Source organism: Thunnus maccoyii, chromosome 9 (genome assembly GCF_910596095.1).
Source record: "Thunnus maccoyii chromosome 9, fThuMac1.1, whole genome shotgun sequence".
NCBI classification, from domain to species: domain Eukaryota; kingdom Metazoa; phylum Chordata; class Actinopteri; order Scombriformes; family Scombridae; genus Thunnus; species Thunnus maccoyii.
Window position 1 is genome coordinate 5,231,238 of NC_056541.1, and position 20,051 is coordinate 5,251,288.

Genomic DNA, 20,051 nt, shown 5'->3' on the forward strand with positions numbered 1-20,051 from the left:
AAGGACGTGACAGGAATATATGTCTAGGTCATGCGTAATAACTGTTCGCGGGACCCTTGGACCCTCTAGCAGAAGTGACATAGGCACTTATGAAATCTGACCACAAGTGGTCAGCGGAACATCTCGGAGACGCATAATAGACACACAGGTGTGAAGCGATGCGTCTTGGCTGTACACTTGTGTCCGGATCACCGAAACGCATTTTAAAAGCAGGCGTAAACAGCCTCAAAGTCGTATTGAAGCTTCAGTATTGTGACATCACTCTGTTTCTCCGATGTCTTTGAAAAGGCAAACAATTTGGAGGAATCTCATGCTGCCAAGGGGCAGGTGGGGTTCTTTGAAGATAAAAGCCATGTCTCTAATACAAAAGAAATCTTTGGATAGAGGACACCATCAGATCAGATGTTGCCCTTTGTCCTCTACTGTCTCTCTTATCAGAGCAGCGTTTCTGCCTAACAGCAAATGCAATTCATTCTTTAAGGCACTGATTTGCCTTACGACTTCTTAAAAACACTCTTGGCAATAATTAAGACTAGGTCAAAAAAAGCAAATTAGTTCAGTTTTGTATTAGGGCTGCAACAAACAAGTATTTTCTTGATTAATCAGTTAGTTGTTTGATCTGTAAAATGTCAGAAAATGTTGTTTTGTCCCGACCAACAGTCTACAACCCAAAGATATTCAATTTACTGTCAAAGAAAACCAGAAAATATCCACATTTAAGAATCCAAAACCAGAGAATTTCAACATTTCTCCTTGTAAAATGACTCAAAATGATGAATCGCTTATCAACATAGTTGCAGCTCTGTTTTGTACTTCTGCCACCGTCTCTTTCTGTCTATTCTTCTTTGCTCCACACCAGCTGCAGCCTTCACCATAATCCTAAAAAACAAAGCGCGGGATGCTACAAGCGACGACATCTGAGACACACTGATTTACATTTGGCTCCCAGGTGTCGTGTGTAGTAGTAGTAGTAGTGGTGGTGGTAGTAGTGGTGGAGGGGAGGGGGGACCACATGTCGAGTCCTGGGGCCTGACAAAAGCAAACTCTTAGCGAGTTGCTGTTGGTTTAGCGTGGCTGCTGGCTGGGTGGCAGCTGAAGGTAAACAAACAAAATGCCAGCGCTCGCCTCTCCACTATAAGGGGGGAGGGTGGGGTTTGTTTAGGTAGGATGGGTGGTTTTAATTATAGCCTCGCTGGTTGTGTGTGTGTGTGTGTAGCCATCTGCCTCAGTGTGTAAAAAGAAGTCTGACTTAAATTGGATTTAAAAGACAGATGATATTCAGATTTCTGTCTGTTTTTGTCATGATGTTTAAAGATGTTTTTGTATCAAGCTGTGAACTGATTTTGGGTGGAAAACTTTAGCGTATTTGTAACAACTGAGACATTCTTATCCTCTAAATCAGTTATAAACAGATGACGGTCACATAGTTTTCTTGGCCACAGTCTTTCAAGCATGATATTCTCTAGATATTCAAACTACGCGCACGCTGTCTCTGCTTCTTTTATTGGCTGGAGACTCGGCCGCTGTTTATCACATGACGGGGAGTTTCTCTTATGATTGCTTGGCTCGAGACCTGGTTCAGGGATGTCTCGTGGTTGTTTTAACGTCTGGGACTCTCTCTCCTCCTTATGAGTGTTTACACAAGGAAGTACTGAAACAAACAACTCAGAAACGAAACTTATGGATTTTTATGCTTTACACTTCAGGCATTTAACTTGCACTCTTACTTATTAGATATTCTACAATAAAAAGTACTTAATACAAAAGTGCACTGATGTTAATGTTGTGACCCTGGTGTGGTCATGTGCGGTAGAGATATATACATAGAGAAGGGGAAGAGGGTTTTTTTTGTTTCAGGCTACGATTCACTGAAAGGTTACAGAAATGTCAAAATATTTCCCTTTTTTTTTTGCCCTGTGGGGAAAATTTGAAACAGAGAAGAGGGCAGCGGCTTTAAAAGCACCAATCCTCCCTGTAGCAAATGTCATATTAGGAGTAAAAAACCCTGCTGTTCTCGTGAAATTACCTTTAGGCTGCAGGGCTGTCAATGACACAAGCTCGCAGGTAATTTTGCCTCCAAACGTGCGGTTGGGGCTGCTTCACTAGAAGGAGAATGACAGAGTCTTGCTCAAAATACGAGCTATCAAAGAGCCGACAGAGTCTCTTCCCGCCCTGCCCGCAGTGTTAACGGCCGCTCATGATGAGCAGCCATCAGCAGTTCAGAGGCTGTAAAGAAGAGAAAAAAGCCTCAACACACACAGGAAATCGTTCCCATGGTTCAAGAGACGTACACAAGCAGCCAGATACCCGTGTTTACTGTTTAAGCTGATGCTCTTATCCTAATGACACACTAACTATTCTCACAACCGCTGAGGAGTAACAGGTCAAAGCAGTAAAGCGCTGAGATTTGTGATGCAATAAAACATGATTTGCAGTCCTAACATGTATAGCAGCAGCACGCTTGATAAGTAGTAGCAACAAAAATGAAAGCTTCATAAAAAAAAGGTGTTTCTTTAAGCAAGACTAGTGAAGGAAGACTAGAGTACGGCAATGGGGGGAATGTGATTCAGGCAGTCACACACTTGGAAGGACCAGCAGTAAATCAACAGACCCCCCTCCTCCTCCTCCTCCTCCTCCACTGCGTAAACACTCTGAAAGGCATGAGGAATCTCACTCATCCATGGCTTGAGGAAATGAGGGTGAGAGATAGCTGAGTGGCTGCACAGGAGGGCGAAGAGGCCACAGCGGAATAGTGGAAGTAGTCTAAATAAAGGCGGCCGGTTGGAAGTGTTGTTTCAAGTTGGTGTGTGGTCAGAAGTGCTTAAAACTGAACGAGTCTAAATAGTTTTAAAGTGAAAAATACACCGGTGTCAGTGTTTTGATATCATAAAGCGAGACCGGATAACAGAAGGACAATGCATCAGTACATCCAGGGAGAAATGGCAAATCACAAGATTTACAGTAAAGACTCCAGCGACAAGAATGTCACCAAAGACATAGCTGGTGGGGTCAGTCAGCACAAACTCACAGAGAGAACTAGGACAGCAACAATTGATTCTTTGTTTTTCCATCATTTCAGTTCAAAAACATTATTATTACATTATTATTACATAACAGTATGAAAACCAGGAAATATTCCCATTTGAGAAGCTGGAACCAGTGAATTTTTGCCATTTTTCCTTTAAAATTTCACTTAAACGATGATCAAAATTGATTAATTGACTAATCATTGCAACTCTAATTCAATCACACATATTTCAAATTCAAGTCAAAGTTCCCAAAGATGCCAAAAAAACCCACCCAACAACAGTACATGAGTACATCAAATGCAGCCACTCACAGCTCCTTCCACCCTTCTTCAATACATCCACACCAGTGATAAGTGCTGCAGCGCCAGCAGTGTTTTGACTTGGGGGGGTAACGTTTGCAGCTGTTGCACAGAATGGTAAAAAGTCACAGCTCCCGTATAGGATTCTGTCACCTGGCGTCATCAGTTCTTGACAGCTACACGGATCCCTCCTGCAGGCACCAAAACATCCTGCACAGAGGGACGCCGCAGCAGGAAAAACACCTTTATGACTTATGATTCGCCTCCTGAGTCAAAACAGGACTCGAGATTCAAGACGGTTGCTCACGAGACACATCCAACAGCCACATATCAACTCATGTTTTAAGGCTGCTTGTGGATAAAGGGGATCCAGTGAATGCAAGATGCCTCTAGAGAAGGAAATACCTGACCATAACAGATTTCTCTGCATGCAAAAAAATATGTAGGCATAGTTCAAAATGGGCAACATTTGGTTGAAAAGTTTGGGTTTGTAGCACTTCTGGGTTGTATACAAGTGCTTTCTTGACATATTTTAAATGACATGTAACCACAACACTGAAATATAGTCAATAAACTGACCTCTAAACATCCAAATCAATGCTTATTGGGTTCAAACTTAGGTGACTGGTAGCTGAGGGAACAGCACTGCAGAATCTTCTATATCATAATCCGGTGACTTCAAATATTCATAACTTCCCGTTTCCCTGAAGCCTCCATTTGTCTGCATTTGTACAAACACATCCCACCACAACTACAAGGCTACACACCACCTACAGTAGCAATCATGTAATCCGCAATCCACAATAACTCATCCACATTGTCTGCCAGTCAGAGTCCTGCCAAATCACCAATAAACGGATTTAACTTGTCAGCACATTAAGAAAAACCCGAATGCATGCTTGTAATACAGAGCAGTGGCACGGAACGCCAAGCAGGAGTTATTCAGGAGATGTGGGATTAACTTCTCTGATCCCTCACTGTCTTACAGGAGAGGAGAGCCGGGGAGAGAGGGGGGAATCCTCTTAGCCAGAAGGTAGTGAGGGTTAAAAATAGTCTATTGATACTGATTTGAAAAAAATCCCATTATTGGGGTACATTTGGGGGATCACTAAGGGACAATAACAAGACTGAAAAGGCTTGTTATTGTTGCCAGCCAATTAAGATATCATTACGCATGTTTGTTTTGATTCTGGTGGATAAAGATGTGGATAAAGTCAATACAGGCGCACTGCCAGCACTCCTACTGCGGTAAAAGTAGGGTTTAAACACTATCTTTACAGTCAAATTTGGAAATGAGTAACAGAGCAGTTAAGTTCATTTAAGAAACGCTGTCTCTGTTCTCTTTGGCTGGAAACAAAGTGCGCTTTTTCTACCACCTGCGCGCATTTTGGAGACGCTCCACCGGCTCTCCAATGCGCGCAAACAATATAACATTCAATAAACAAAAAGATGCTCAAATACAAAGATTCCCGCAACAACAAAAAAAATCCTCATACCTCACCTCAAGTAGAAGTAATCCAGGTGAGAAATCCCTCGTATCCTTTCCCAATATGTGCGAAAACAGCCCTTCAAACAGCCGAGACTTTCTCCTTTTACATGTGAATAAACCGATACGGTGAAAAACCGAGCAGTCCCTCCCAGCTCCGGTCAGTTCAGTGCAACATTATTCAGTCGTAATGCAAAAGAGTAAACGTGTATTCCTCGTTTCACAGAAGCAGCAGCAACAACAGTAGCGGCGGGATAGTTCACAGAAGAATCCGCATGAATGAATGAGAGCTCCGGCTGTGTCGCTCCGCTGCCGCCTTCTCTTGTGTTTTGAGCTGCGGAGCCGCGAGCAGGCTCAAGACTTTATTGAGAGGGGACTCAGCAGCCAATCAGAGGACAGAACTCCTTCCACCGCGCCTCCCCCCTCCTCCCTCCTCCCTCCATCCCTCCCTCCCTCCTCCCTCCCTCTCTCCCTCTCTCATCATCCTCCTCCTCTTTTCTCGTTTTCAATTTCATTTCTCTTTTCCCTTCTCCCTTTCTCCCTTTCTCTCACTCTCCATCGATGACGTTTTCACTCATTCTTCCTCTTATATGTTTCAATTCTTTGAAATGAATGTCACAGGTCAGAAATCCCCAAGCAAAAAATAAAATAGCCTAAAAATATAGAAGCGTGTGACACTTAGCGTGTGACCATTTTTAATTTGTTCATTTGAAGCACAATTTAGCAAAACTTTTCTATTTTGTCAGGCGGATATAGTTTCTATATGACTGTTTATCTATATGTAGGATATATAAGTGATTTATGTCTGTGAGGAAGATGTGGGGTTGCTTAAAGTCATTGGTGGAGTGTTTTTTGTTTATTGTATTCTTTTGCTTTTGTTATTGTTGTTGTGTTTAATGTAAAACAGAATGAGTTTCCTTTTAGTTAAATTAGCTATATTATAGCCTATAGCTATATCGTCCTTTCTAGAATTTATGACCAGATGTAACAGAGTCAATTATACAGCAGTAATATGTAGTATTATAATTACATAAAGTCTGTAAATAGTTATAAGCTGACATGCTACTCCTCTAGGATCAATATGTGGAACGTTTGAGTCTCAGTTTCTGTACCCCAACGTTCACTTCTGTGGGTCCCCCCCCTATAAATGATGTCTCTCGCCTTTACCGCTCCCCTTTTTTTTGTTGTACTCCATGGGAGAGGTAAGCGACATTGTGGTCTTCCTGTTAAATTACGGTTGTAAAGTTTATTTGTAAGTTTAAACATATTGTGCAGTATGCTAACACATTTTCATGTCATTTAATTTGTGTAGGAGCTCAAGTTAGATGTCACAGTTGACCGGAGGATTTTGTTGTTTATTTCTGTTGTCAGAATAAACGGAGATCGCCTCCAAAGATATCTTGGTCTGAACCTCTTCGTCGAACCACAATGCACACAACACTAGATACCACCGGTTAGACTGAGTTTACGACCATGCTAGCAGCAGTGAGGCTGACTCATGGATATATAAAGAGAGCTAATACATGGGCTGACTGTACACAGACACAGTGATGCTTTGAGCCAAATGCTAATATCATGCTAACATGCTTATGTTTAGCTAGTATAAAGTTCACCATCTTAGTTTAGTGTATTAGCATGCTAACAAGTGCTAAATAGCGCTAAAAACAATGTCATTAGTTTTGCAGGTATTTGTTCATGACTTTATTTTGTGATTTTCTGTTTCTGTTCTATTGTTTGTTAACGTAGCCTCCAGAGCGACAGAAGTCTGTCAAGGGTCAGTTTCTGGAAGCCAACCAATCAGAACAGAGTGGGCTTATTGGGAGGGGGGGGCTTTAAAGAGGCAGGAGCTAAAACGGCCTGTTTCAGACAGAGGCTGAACTGAGGGGCTGCATAAAGGGCTGTAAAAAGATAAATAAGGAGATTTTTTAAGTGTAAATCATGCAAAGAAATTCCAGTGGAGCCCCAGAACAGAAATATAGACCTGAAAATGTGCATGATATGTCCCCTTTAAGTACTGGATTAATTAAATTGGGAGACAAATGCGTGTGCCAAATTTCATGGGAATCCATCCAATGTTTTTTGAGATATTTCACTCAGAAACACAAACGTCAACGTCATGGTGGATCACCAGAGTCATTAAAATTTGTCATCTGGGAATTACGAATGTTTGTACAAAATTTCATGGCAATCCATCCAGTAGTTGTTGAGATATTTCAGACATTGACGTCATTGGTGTAATGGTGCTAGTGCGTCAAACCCAGCCAAAATACATAACCGTAAATGGGTCCTACTGTGTACACTCACTGGCCACTTAATTAGGTATACCTGTTCAACTGCTCATTAACGCAAATATCTAATCAGCCAATCATGTGGCAGCAACTAGACATGGTCAAGAGTTTCTGCTGAAGTTCAAACCGAGCATCAGAACGGAGAAGAAAAGGTGATTTAAGTGACTTTGAACGTGGCACGGTTGTTGGTGCCAGACGGGCTGGTTTGAGTATTTCGGGAACTGCTGATCTACTGGGATTTTCACACACACAACCGTCTTTAGGGTTTTACAGAGAATGGTCCAAAAAAGAGAAAATATCCAGTGAGCGGCGGTTCTCTGGGAAAAAATGCCTCGTTGGTGGCCGAGGTCAGAGGAGAACGGCCAGACTGGTTCCAGCTGATAGACAGGGTGAATCTATATTCAGTGTTATATATTTCAACTGTGTTTTAAGTGATTATTTACAGATATACATGTAATTAATAAAGTAAATATATGTTTGGCAGCTTCACATCCACCCATCAGTATTATCAGTTTATCCTGTTCACCTTTGCCTCACTCTCTTGCTCTCTCCGCCCGTTTCACCCCCGTCTTCTCTCCTTTTCTCTCCCTTTTTTCCGTCCCTCCCCCACTCTCTCTTGCTCTCTAAGGTCAGGTCAATTCATTGGAGCCTTTGTGACCACAGAAACAAACAAACAAACTGGAATTATACACATTACATCAGTAAAAAAAGCAACAGCATAAAATAAAAACCGAGCAGCTCCGTCTCTTTCTCTGTTCCCAACGCAACAAAAATTTCCCGTTTAGTTCTTCCAACCGGCCCTTGATGGTCATTGTTTGTCCAAGAAAAAAAAAAAAAAAGTGGGGGGACAACTGTTTCTAAGTGGGCAACGCATAAAAAGGAAACTGGCTTTTGTAGAGAAATGAAAAACGTTGGCTGGCGTTATATGAAGGTCCGAAATGGGGCTGAATCATTGGATTTCTAAAAAAGAAAAGAAATGTGTAGGGTTTAAATGAAATAAACATGTAAACCATAATCGTATTTAAATGACAACTGTATTAAATCCCTTGATGCAAGTGTTTTTTTGGCAAACCCTAATCTTGGCATTGTCACCGTGCTCTAGTTTCTGAGTTATACAGGGCTATTGTGTGACAATACTAGTAGTTACTTATTTCGCTTCTTTTTTTCTTATTCAGACAGGTCAATTGGGAACAAATCGTGTAACAAAAGCCTGGCAAAATGAAGGGAAATAAGAAATAAAATGTCATATTGTGACACAAAAGTCCAATTTGTTTTCTTGACAGTTTCCTTGACCTTTCCTTTTATCTTCCAACAATAGAAAACAGAGCAACACTAGATTTTTTTCCCTTCTTCTTTAAGCCAAATCTAATTGTAGTCCAGTGTTTTTCAAGCAGTAAACGTGACTTACACTGGATGTTTGTTTAGCTGCAGAATCTTTTGTGCTTGTCTGACTTTCTCCACATTTCCGAGAAGAGTAATAAGCCATGGTAAAATGACAACAAATCGTCCTAAATCTCATCAACATCCCGAGGTATTACGTAATCTGGGATTAGTGCAGATTTACGTATATGCACTAATCCGGCTTTTCTCTCGCTTAAATGACTTCACATAGTTTGACCACAAAGATGAGGATTGCGGTTGTTATATTGGGCATCATGGGACACAAACACAATATATATACGCCTGCAGACGCTACAAACAGCTGTCAGATCTGAACCAGGCGGACACTTGAAGTAGAATCTTTAGCCGTTCCTCTTTTCTTTACATGTACTACTACAGAAATAATGAGGAAAATCTTAAATTTAGGATTAGAGCTGATCAAGAAACAGTATTTTTTTTATATTTAGAAAGTGTTTTAGTTTCATTTCAGTTTGGAACTTTTGTGGTTTTCATTGTTATTACACCAACTAACAGTGAATGTGACAAAAGGTTTCAATTCCCAGAAAAGCAGAATTAAAACTATATTAGAACAAAAACAACACAACCCAGGATTTAGTCTATATGCTTCTTAATGTCAACAAATCCCATTAAAAGACCAAAACCAACAATATGTATCCATCTCTCAATACTTTCTGTCTTCCCTTCCTTGTCTGTCCAAGCTAGTTGGTCCATAAATCTTAAAAAACGTCTCACAAATACATAGTTTCATTTTTAAAAAGACCCATAAATTTCCTAAACCAGCTTGGCACTGTAGCTTTTATCAAACATTACTCAAACAGGAGGAAGAAATACATTTGTTGTGGACTATTTGCAGTGGTGGATTACATTTGGTGCTCTGGTGAGTCCAATTTCCTCATTGGATTTAATGACAATAAGAAAACTATAGAATATCACCAGCTGTATCCTTTCCAGTGTCAGAATATCAGCTTGAGCGGTGTTGATTACAATCTGCTATCAGCATTTCAATGTCTAAAGGAAATGGGGCTTTCCGATTTGCGCTCGTTCACACCCTGAACGTTCAGGGAAGCTTGTGGTAAACGGCCAAGTGAAAAGTTTCCAGTTTGTCTGTTCAGGTAACAATTGGGATGTGGTAGCTAGAGCCTGGGGGGTTCAATGGAAAGAGATTCCTGTAAGTGTAAAGCAGGACATTGCAGGAAGAAAAAAAAAGTCCCAACTTTTACAGGATATTCTTAGCTCACCACTTCTGCTTTCACAGCCTCCACCAACGCGTAAAATACACCACAGATCAGTACTGTACTTTACTGTAAAAAGAAGAAAAAAAGGTACAATATGTCCACAGCTTCATTAACAAGCTGTGACTGAGGACGTCAGATGTTTACTCTCGTGGAAGAAGAGCCTGACTGGAGTGTAAGAACTGTGTTAAAAGCTCTTTTATATGCGAGCGTGACATCTAAACTGATGTGTTAGATTTGAAATGTTCCTGCAGGGAAATAAATAAACACAGACTTTATGTCGGTGCTACATTCCACATAGAGCTTCAGCATAGACGAGGGAAATCAGGCATCAGGAATTTACAGTAAGATTCCCCCCCCCCCCCCCCCCCCTCTTCCCTCCCTCCCATTTGTGGCAACCTTGTAGCAGCCCGGTCACGGTCCAGTGACTCGCTCGCAGACACTTGTTTGACAATGTCAAGACACAGTGATAAGGAAAACAAACTCTCTGGTTGAAGGCCAGATTTTCTAGCTGCATCTACACTGATGACAAAGCAATACTTCTTATAGTCAAAATACATATATTACAGTCAAGATGCAGTATATATATATTATACTTCATGTGCATGTAATGACAGATTGACAGATGTGACAGATCAGCTCTCCATGCTGTTGTTATACTGTATTTCATGCATCTCACAATCTGCGTACGTATAACATGACTTTACACTTTCAAACTGCGTGCAGTGCATATGCCAAAGTCAAATTTCACATGCAGGTGATGCACCAATTTAATGCCGCATTTGAACCTTTTCGCCTTTCATTTAACGCCATTAATGAAGTTTAGGCACATAAAACACTTGGTTAGGAGTTAGGAGTAAGATCATGGTTTGGGTTTGAAACTGTAAAAGGTGGTAACAATGTCCAGATGTGAGGCTGAAACACCCGGCATGACGTTGCTCTCCTTCGCAACTTTTTGTCAACAAATTATCTAGACATCCACTCAACCTGCCTCCTCATAATAAGCCAAAAATCACCTTATAAAATAAATAAAAGTCACATTATATTGACTTAACCTCACTAGGAAGGATTAGTGTATCACCTGCATGCAAAATTGGACTTTGGCGTAAACGCTGCACGCAATTTGAAAGTGAAAAGTCGTGTTTTTTTGTGCTGACTTGGCAATATGTTTAATATATTGTGGAATATGTTAACATATTGGATAACTATTGAAATACCTTTTCAATTTCTTTACCAAATCTGAACATATGAATCAATATATTCTTACGGGAAAATGACAATATATTGCCCAAAGATTCATAGTTCCCCCATTTATTATATATTTTGAATTAAATTGAAAAATGTTACGTGTCAGAAGGTTCTGTGAGGAATATGAACAAAGTAAGTAAAAATGTTGTGTTTAGCTTGACAGCTGTGCATTTCAATTGAAATCAGTTTTAATTAGTTTCAAGGTTTCAGAGAGTCAGCAGATTTTCATAACACATAAAGCACATAATCAATTATTTCTTCTGATATCATTTGTAACTGTATGGTGAGTTTTGTTAGTCGGGCAGCTGTAAGGAAGCTGGAGACTATTCTGTTGCTGTAACAGGAAGAATTATGTCAAAATCAAAAAGCAAAGGTTATGAAGGCGAAGAGCCGAGATGTCAGTGACGCTTTAACAGAAGTGAAGAATTCCTCACATCCGCTTATTGAGACATTAACTGCCAAGTATCAACACAGATTAACACGTTTCCATTAGTGCTGATAAGGGCCACACAGATGAAAAAGATCCCAAAGGAACATGGAAGCTGGTTGAAAATGTCTGATCTTTAATTTATATAAAAGTGCATAAAACAATATCATTACATCTGGTACAATCAAGTCACACTTGAGAAATTTCCTTGTAGGCGTTGTTAGGAAGAAGAGAGAGGAAGAACACATCCAGCTGGATAATCTTCATCGGGGCCACTGCTCTTCCTTCCAAAGCCTGCATCTATTTAGAGAACATCTCAACTGTTTGTTTTCTTTGGTCTGAAGCCGAGTCGAAATACGATAGTCTTTTTTTTTTTTTTTTTTTTTTAAATCTGTTTAATTTAGGGTCACGATGCTTAATTACAAGTGACAAAGAGAATCTAAAGAAAATTCACACGATGACTCAAGCGGCTTAGCTCGGTGTGCGATTATATTGTGCTTCTCTCTAATAAAAGACATTAAAAATGAACAATGTGCATCATTCCAGACTGATTTTCTTCTACAAGGCTTTCTGAGAACGAGTAATCGATGGCTGTCAAATGTCAACATTCTTCTACTTATAAATCCCTGGATTTCAAGTCTTTTCCTGTATTTGGTTCATTAAAAATCTCACTGCAATCCAAACCGAAGCCCTCCTTGAACGCAGCTATTTGCATTATAACTGCTGTTATTTTGTTCCACCTGAGCTTGTTCCAGTTTGCAAAAATCCTTCGAAGCGTATGCTAATGTCCGTCCTTGGTGATGGTGTGATTTGGACCGGTCGGTGTCACCGCTACAGTCTGGCCGCCTCCGCACCGACACCCTTGTTCTCTCGCTAGGCTAGTAAGGAGCTCCAGCACCCTGATCTCATGCTCCATGCGAGCTTTCTCCCTCCTCTCTTCCCTCTCAGCCGTCTCCCTCTGCCGGCGCTCCTCCCTCTGTAGCCAATCGGCGAGGAGGTCCCGATGCCAGCGAGCCTGCTCCTGCCTCTGGCTCTCCAGCTGCACCAGCAGGCCGCGGGTCTCCGACACCAGCCGCTGGAAGCACTCCGACAGGTGTTTGAGGACTGGTTCCAGGCAGGAGGACTCGGGGTGTTGGTGGCCAGAGGTGGGGAGGGGGCCAGGACTTGGATCTGGCGGTGTAGGGAGAGGGGAGGCGTCGGGCTGAGGAAGAGGAGGAGGAACCGGTGGATGTGGTGCTACATGTGGGGAAGGAGTGCTCAGGCTGTTTTCTACTGGTGTACCTACGATACAGGATACAAAAGAATAGTAAGGCATTGGAGGATTACTTAACCAAGAGAAAATTAAAATCAATGCATACTGCAGCTATGTTGATAATTGACTAATTAAATGATTAATTAAGTCTCTTTTCAACCAAAAATGCCAAACATTCTCCGTCCCCCAGGTTCTAAAATATGATGATTTGCTGCTTTTCTTCATCTTATGTGACAGTAAACACAATATCTTAAAGTTCTTGACAGCCGGTCAGACAAAACAAGCAATTTAAAGACGTCACCATGAACTCTGACGTGCAAAAGGTGTTACAGAGTCAAGTCAGGAGCTTGTATGTACATACAAAACACACTGCACAAGTAATTGTAAATGTTGACATTGATAAATGAAATTTTAAGTTAAAAACAAAGCTGATTATTATTCTGTGTTGCGTGTGTCTGTGTGAGTCCCAAAATTATTTTTCTATTCACCTTTTACAAAATAGAGAAATATAGCAGTACTCTAGTGTTGTTTATTTAATCAACACTATATTCACATATTAAAATAATTATTCAGCCTAAGAAAATCCTAATTATTAACATCTCATCTCAGCCAATTTAATCACTGAGGGATGAAACATGCACATACACAAATATGTGGGGAACTCTGGTACATGTCAAGTCATGTATTCATCATTAGCTAAAAGCTAAGCTAAAATAAAATACCTGCCAGGAAAATACTAGACACAATATTTTTCATCTCACAGAATGTTCTTTTTGCCATTTTGTGTAAAGAATCAGGTGCTGTGCGTTAATTTAAATTATGCTCACATGCTTATATAGCACACAAGGTTTGCAACTGATTGTCAGGTGCAACAAAGTAAAGATTAAAAATGTAAAACAACTAAAACTTCATGGCCAGTGTGGAGATGACAGGAACTTGACTTATGGTTACTGTTTAACTTACCGGCAGGTTCAGGATGGATGGATGACTCTAAATAAACTTCATGGCGTCTGTCTGTGGGATGTTGTGTGAATCCTGCGTCACTGAACTCAAACTCATCCGTCGAATCTTCTCTGTTCTCCAACTTGACTTCAGAGTTGAGCTGCCATGACTGGCAGCTTCTTCCGGTTCTCCCCAAAGAACCGAAACTATGACCACCGATCTCCGTGTTAGAGTTTAAATCCGGAGGGATACTTCCTGTCCTGTCAACAGAGTCCACGTGAAGCCCTTCCACCCTTTCTGGAGAAACAAAATAGGGCCCTCCTTCCACTCCTGCTGACCTCCTGCCCAACACGGCATCCATCTCTGCAAAATATTTAAAACTACACGGCTGTGAGCTGTCAACGCTCCTCTGTAGCTTGGCTCTCACGTAGTTAGCTTTCAGAGTTTTGACCCGGAGCCGGCACTGGTGCGGACTCCGAGAGAAACCCATTTCACTCATCCGGGCCGAGAGGTGTTTGAAGACATGGCGGTTGCGGAGGTTTTCTGCCAAACTCTTCTGGACGCGTTCGTCGCTCCAGGCGCACAGCAGCACCTGAGTCTCCTCCACCGTCCAGTTAACGGAGCGCTCGGCCTCTCGTTTCCCTGCACAAACAGAAACACGGATGATGTTTGTTCGTCTGAGGCGGTGGTTCGCTAACATTTTCATACAAGCATCATTTAATGGAAACGCACTAGATAACTGATCCTTGATTTGATTTTTTTGATTAACCTCTCGATGAGAAGATGTTAGCTGCAAGTTTAAGCTACAAAAGTATAGAAGAGGAAGCTAAATAAATATTACATGAAGGTTCAAGGTTAGTGGAAAATTGACTCCAATCCAAATGAATCCAATCAGAATCAAACTGTTGTCTGTTTAACAAATTTTGGAAAAATTGGAGTAAGTGTGCAGGTGTTACTTTTTCACTGGTACAAAACTACATTTAGTCGTCAGTTTATTTATTTCACAAGATTAAAACTAATACTGATTCAACTTTATGGTCATTTTGGAGGCAGAAAGGCTAAAAATGGTGGACAAATATTAGACACACCTTCCAGTTTGGTGTTATACAACAGCACCTCACTACTTTAACCTTCATGAAGGTAGGATTTATAGCAGGGATGTTGTATTATTATGCTTTACTAGGGTAATAAACTGGCAACTGAGTGCAAATAACTAACTAAAGATTTATTTATATAGCACTTTTTAAAAACAAAAGTTACAAAGTGCTTCACATAAAAAGCATTACATATAAAAGAAACAGGATAGTAACAAGCAAAATATCAGTACAACTAATTGATTAATCAAAACAATGGACAGATTGATCTATAATGAAAATAATCATTAGTTGCAGCCTGGAATCAGCTGGTGTAATGACTGACATATAAACCTGCAGATCTTGGCTCAGTGCCAAATAACAGAGGACAATAGAGGTCATCCTACACAGTACAGTCTAAGGAGGAGAGTGTGTTTTACAACCTTTAGTATTGCATATTCAGTACTCTCCATGACAGATAACAAGCAGTAAATTATAAGATAACTAATCTATTTAATTACTAATAACTAGGCTAGGTCCTGTTGTAGTGAGTTCTTTAAGAACAGTGACACAAACTACCAATTGCATTTATTAACATATTTCACGTTCAGAAATTTAGATTATTGTCCACCTTTAACATAAATTATGTCCTCACATTAACCTTGCTTGCTAACCTTGCTATTTGATAGATAACAAGTTGTAACAGCTAACACTGGATGTTACAAGTCAGCTACCAGCTGAAAAGTTGAGCCAGCAAGCTAATTCGGATGCATACAGTGTAATAACAGCCTTATAACACTTACTTTTATTCAGAAGGTTCAGAGTGACTTTGTGCAAGCAGGACAATTAGCAACGAGAGGTTCAACAGCTTAAAAACAGTGTGAAACCAAACTAGAAAGCTGTTTCTGCTCTCAGTATCAACACAGCCAACGTTAGCGGCTAACAGCTGGCTAGCTGACACTAGCTACATGACTGACTGTCTGACTCTCTGCTGACTGATACAGCACCAATAAAACATGTCGCATGCTTCAGGGACTCTTACTTTTTGTTGTTGAAACGGAGTTGGTCGAGTTGATCATCGGAGGATTCATTTTCGACGAGCTCCAGCAAATGTAAACAATCCACACATCGACCCTCCTCTCTTCCGGGTGACAAAGTTCAATGCGTGACGTCACAGCGCGGATGCAGGCAAGAGAACGTCACTGTTAAAGGATAGGTTCACTCTTATTCAAGTGTGTCTTAAAACAACAGTCAGGTGTCCATATGAACAGTGAAAGAGGTTTTCCTCTGTAATCATTCCTCCTGTTTATACTTGCTATTAAAAGATCCTCTTCAAATGTGCTTTCAATGTAAGTGATGGAGGCAAAAATCCACAGTGTGTCCACACAGTCACTTTGTGCAAAAATGAATTTTAAAGTTAAAAGTGCAGTGGATAGCATTAAGTGGCATCTAGCAATGAGGATGCAGATTGCACTCAACTGAATACCCCCCCTCGCTCCCTCCCACTGCCCTTCCAAGCATGTAGGAGAACCTATGGCCCTATCTAGAGCCAGTGTTTGGTTTGTCTGTTCTAGGCTGCTGCAGAAACATGGTGGTGCATAATCTCAAGCTCTGTGGAGGAGGACCCGCTCCCTACGTAGATATAAAGGGCTCATTCTAACGTAACAACATATATATATATAACACCACACTGTACCTTTAAGCTGAAGCTTATATGAGGCTTCAGCAGTCTGAGTTAATCATATCAAGTGGATATCTACCACATTTACAGTCTTTTTAGCATTAAATTCCCTCTTTGTGTTTCCTTGGACGGTGTTTCCCTGTTGAGCTGTGGTGGAAGTATAGTAACAAAAAGAGGGACTTTGGCACTAAAAAGACTGTAATGTTGAAAGATATCTACATGATTTGACTCATTTGGATGCTGAAGCTTCATATTAGCTTCAGATGAACTTTAAATACATTTTTTCCCCATCACTTACATTGTAAGTGCATTATGAAGGGATCTTCTAATGGTCAGTATGAACAGGAGGAATGATTATAGCAAAGTTTTGGATTTCAGCATTTCGAAAAGGTGAAATTAATACAGGAAATACAAATGTATAGTGAAAATTATGACAAATAACTATAGATCCTGAAATAAACTTCTTGTTTGTAAATCCTATTGCTATTTTTTTGCACAGCAAAACAACACTCTTCATAAGTCCCATTCAAAAATTGTATAAAAATGTATTACCTTTCTCAGTTGTTAATATATGTAATGCTCAAATGTTTGGTGTTCCCATGCGACCTATATTTTATGTTCACACATGCTGTTATTTTTTTATATATCCTCTGGGATCATTAAAGTTTTATGTTATTGTGTAAGAACGTTACAATGAGTCGAACATCACACGGTCCCTCTGTTTGAATATACTGTGTGAATATATCTTATGTTGTGTGTTGTACAATATTCATTTAAACAAGTGCACCATGAGGTTTTGGCAATAATGTGCAACACTCAACAGGGCTATGGTGTGGAGGAAGCATGTGATGAGTTTGCTGTATATGATATATTTTTTTAATTAGTAGCATATGATCAGGAGTTGGCATACCATGTGCAGAGAATGAGGACAATGCATAGATTCATGATGCAAAAATGATGCTTTCCTATTAGGGTTATAATACTACAAAACACAGGTACATAGATACAGGATACAGGAGATAAAAGCTCATCTTACCACCATTCAGTCCATATTTAAATCTTACAGTTAATTTCTGTTTGGGTGTTTTAACAGGTTTATTGAAATAAATTAGAAAAGCAGCAACTTGGTCACAATTGCGCCCCAGATCGGCACATTCTGAGTACCGTAACTCAACATTTTTTTCTGTCTGTATGCTAGCTGCCACCCTCTTGTATCCAGTTATAGTATGTCCAAATTGTACATTTACATCCAATTAAGAGTCTACAGTTTAAACCTCTCAAGTGACAACTTATGATCATTTTCCGTCTTAATATGCAAACTTCCTACAGAACAAGACCTGTGCCAAAAATATAAGCCATGAAGAGCGAGACACCTCGTCAACAGAGTGACCACATACTGTACATCTGCTCAGTCAGTCCTTCAGTACAGACACTACACACAATAACCTACATTTATATGATAATGTAACCCAGACAGCCTCTAGATGTGGACTAAGCAATCAAATCCTAAATCTTCCTCAGTGCATTTTAGGCACAATCACACCTGTATATACAGCTGTCCACATGCAATCAGATCACCCCGAGTGTGAACACAGCCCCAGGGACCACAGATTCATCTAAATAACAAGAGGGAACCATCCAGAGGAAACACCTCCTAAAGAGGCTGTGAGGTGTTAATGGGTCGTCTTGTGCATTCCCTGCATGTCTGCTGAGAGCATTAAGCTCTGTCATCCCTCCTTCTATTTCACTGGTTCAGCTCCTTACTCTTTCATCCACATGCACAACAATTAGGAGGAAGGAATTCTTAAGTGCTGCTAATGCAGATTCAGTCTGCTCTCCTGCCGTTAGATTAGCATTCGGAGCCTTCAGCCTTTGTTGTGTTATACAGTGACTTGGAATGAGTTTAACAGTAATCTTAAAAGAGAATACCAGGGTCCTTTATGGTGTATTATAGACAATTTTCACCTTTCTACAATCAGTTTACATCTCTGTATCATACTGCAATGCATAACATGAAATTGTGTGTTTAATACACCAGTATCTGTGAGATGTGTTTAACCTAACTTAGCTTAATTTAGCACTAATATAGCCCAAAGAGTAATAAGCAAAGAGGAAACTGCTGCTATTCTCTATTAGCAGCCTCTACTAGCTCTGTCAAAAGTAGCTTCTAGCAAATCCAAAGAAGTCTTATTCACACATTAAATGTGTGTAATTAACAATTAGCAAAAAGTGGCACCTTTCTGTTTAACATGTTATGTTGTTGATGTTGATGCTGTCCTCACAGTCAGGCTTTGTTCACATTAGTAACTCTGAACAAAGCCCAGCTGTTGGATGTATTGGTGACCAGCTTATTAGCTTACCAGCAGCATGTAAATAAGAGTAATTATAGGTGTGTCTTTAAAACTTTGGCCAGTGGCTAGTTGTTGCCCTCTGGTTGGAACTGCTATTGATCTCAATTAGTATTCTTTTAACATTTAAGCTTTGCATGCAGTGTCAAATCTTGCCTGCTGTCCCACTTTACAGAGACAGCCTAAATGACAATAGATGAGTCAAATTTTGCAAGGTGACGTGTTTTTGTTTGCTCTCCTATGGGAGACACTTTTCCTGTAAGTGTCAAATTGTCACAATGGAGGATTCCAATGGAGACACTTTTTCCAGGAATCATTTAGGTAGGAATTTTACCAGTGTTTCAACCACAGGAACCAAGTTTCGGTTTTGGTTTTGGGGTTATAGTTTCTGGCCTATAGAAAGTCCCCGCTTCTGTGGCCTGAGGACTTTCCAGTGTTCCAGGAACTACCAGGGCGGTGTTTGTATTGGGCAATGTTATGCCTTGGCATGGAAATTTATTTTAATGATATTGACATTTAAAGCAGCAATGTAGCTCCTGTAGTTACATCATATACTAAACCAGAAAAGTACCCGGAAAATAATCAGTAGTACAGGAGTAGTTTGGAAAAAAAAAATGCTTCTCTGGCGTTTTAAAGTCTCTCTACACACATCTCTCCCTTCCAGTAAATCATAAAGACTAATGCAATGACTTTCTGCTATTTTCTCATCATATTCAAAAATTGTGGTTCAAACAAAGCTTTGTAATCCAATATTGGTCTCTTTTCCTTCACCCAGTGGTTCTTTAGATACCCTGGAAACATGAATAAGAATGCACCATGAGGATTTCAAGGTTCTGAATTGGTTCTTGAGTTTAGTCCCTTAAGCTTCTTGTTTCCTGGGAAGTTTTCGTGAAAAAGTGCCAAAAAGATTAGATAGATAGATAGATAAGATTTTGAAACTAGACATCTCTGTACAAGTACTGATCAACAATGCTCACTCTACCAATATGTAAGGGAATTCTTGTGCAAAGGGCCTGAAAAAGTGTAATTTTGTAGTTTCAGTTCTCTATATGGGAAATAGCTATAGAGCTATAGGCAGGTTGAGATAAGGGTTGTTCTTTATGAGCACACAGCACTCACAAATGATGAGCCCGCCACAGCATAGGTAATTACAGAGGAAGAGGGGAGCCGAGACAGTCGACTGGACATTCATCTCATTACTCACGCATGCCTCCAGGCTGTTCCCCCGCTGGCCTGCTGGAAACATCTCACAAAGTTGCTTGCAGGCATTCACACGCACACACACACACATGCAAATAGTCTCTGAAACACACGCACACACAACACCCACCTGGACTGTCAGGGT

The 20,051-nt window shown here is 40.4% G+C and overlaps 2 protein-coding genes across 4 annotated transcripts in view; both read right to left on the bottom strand.

Annotated features, from left to right (window-relative positions):
• rasgef1ba (RasGEF domain family, member 1Ba) overlaps nt 1-20,051 on the bottom strand; it is a 146,887-nt gene that overhangs the window by 27,061 nt on the left and 99,775 nt on the right. Inside the window, exon 1 of one of the 3 annotated variants that reach the window (XM_042421026.1) lies at nt 4,830-5,149. The exons of 1 other annotated variant lie outside the window; for it this stretch is intronic. The gene's annotated coding sequence lies outside the window, so the exon portion shown is untranslated. Of the gene's footprint in view, nt 1-4,824; nt 5,150-20,051 lie in introns of those variants that run through there. One more of the 3 variants, XM_042421027.1, reaches the window with a different exon arrangement.
• Nucleotides 11,527-15,869, bottom strand: LOC121903715. The gene is made up of 3 exons (XM_042421028.1): nt 15,720-15,869; nt 13,626-14,246; nt 11,527-12,691 (listed from the first exon to the last, which is right to left on the bottom strand). Exons 1-3 carry the CDS (start codon nt 15,766-15,768, stop codon nt 12,192-12,194), a joined length of 1,170 nt encoding a protein of 389 aa, XP_042276962.1. The 5' UTR covers nt 15,769-15,869; the 3' UTR covers nt 11,527-12,191.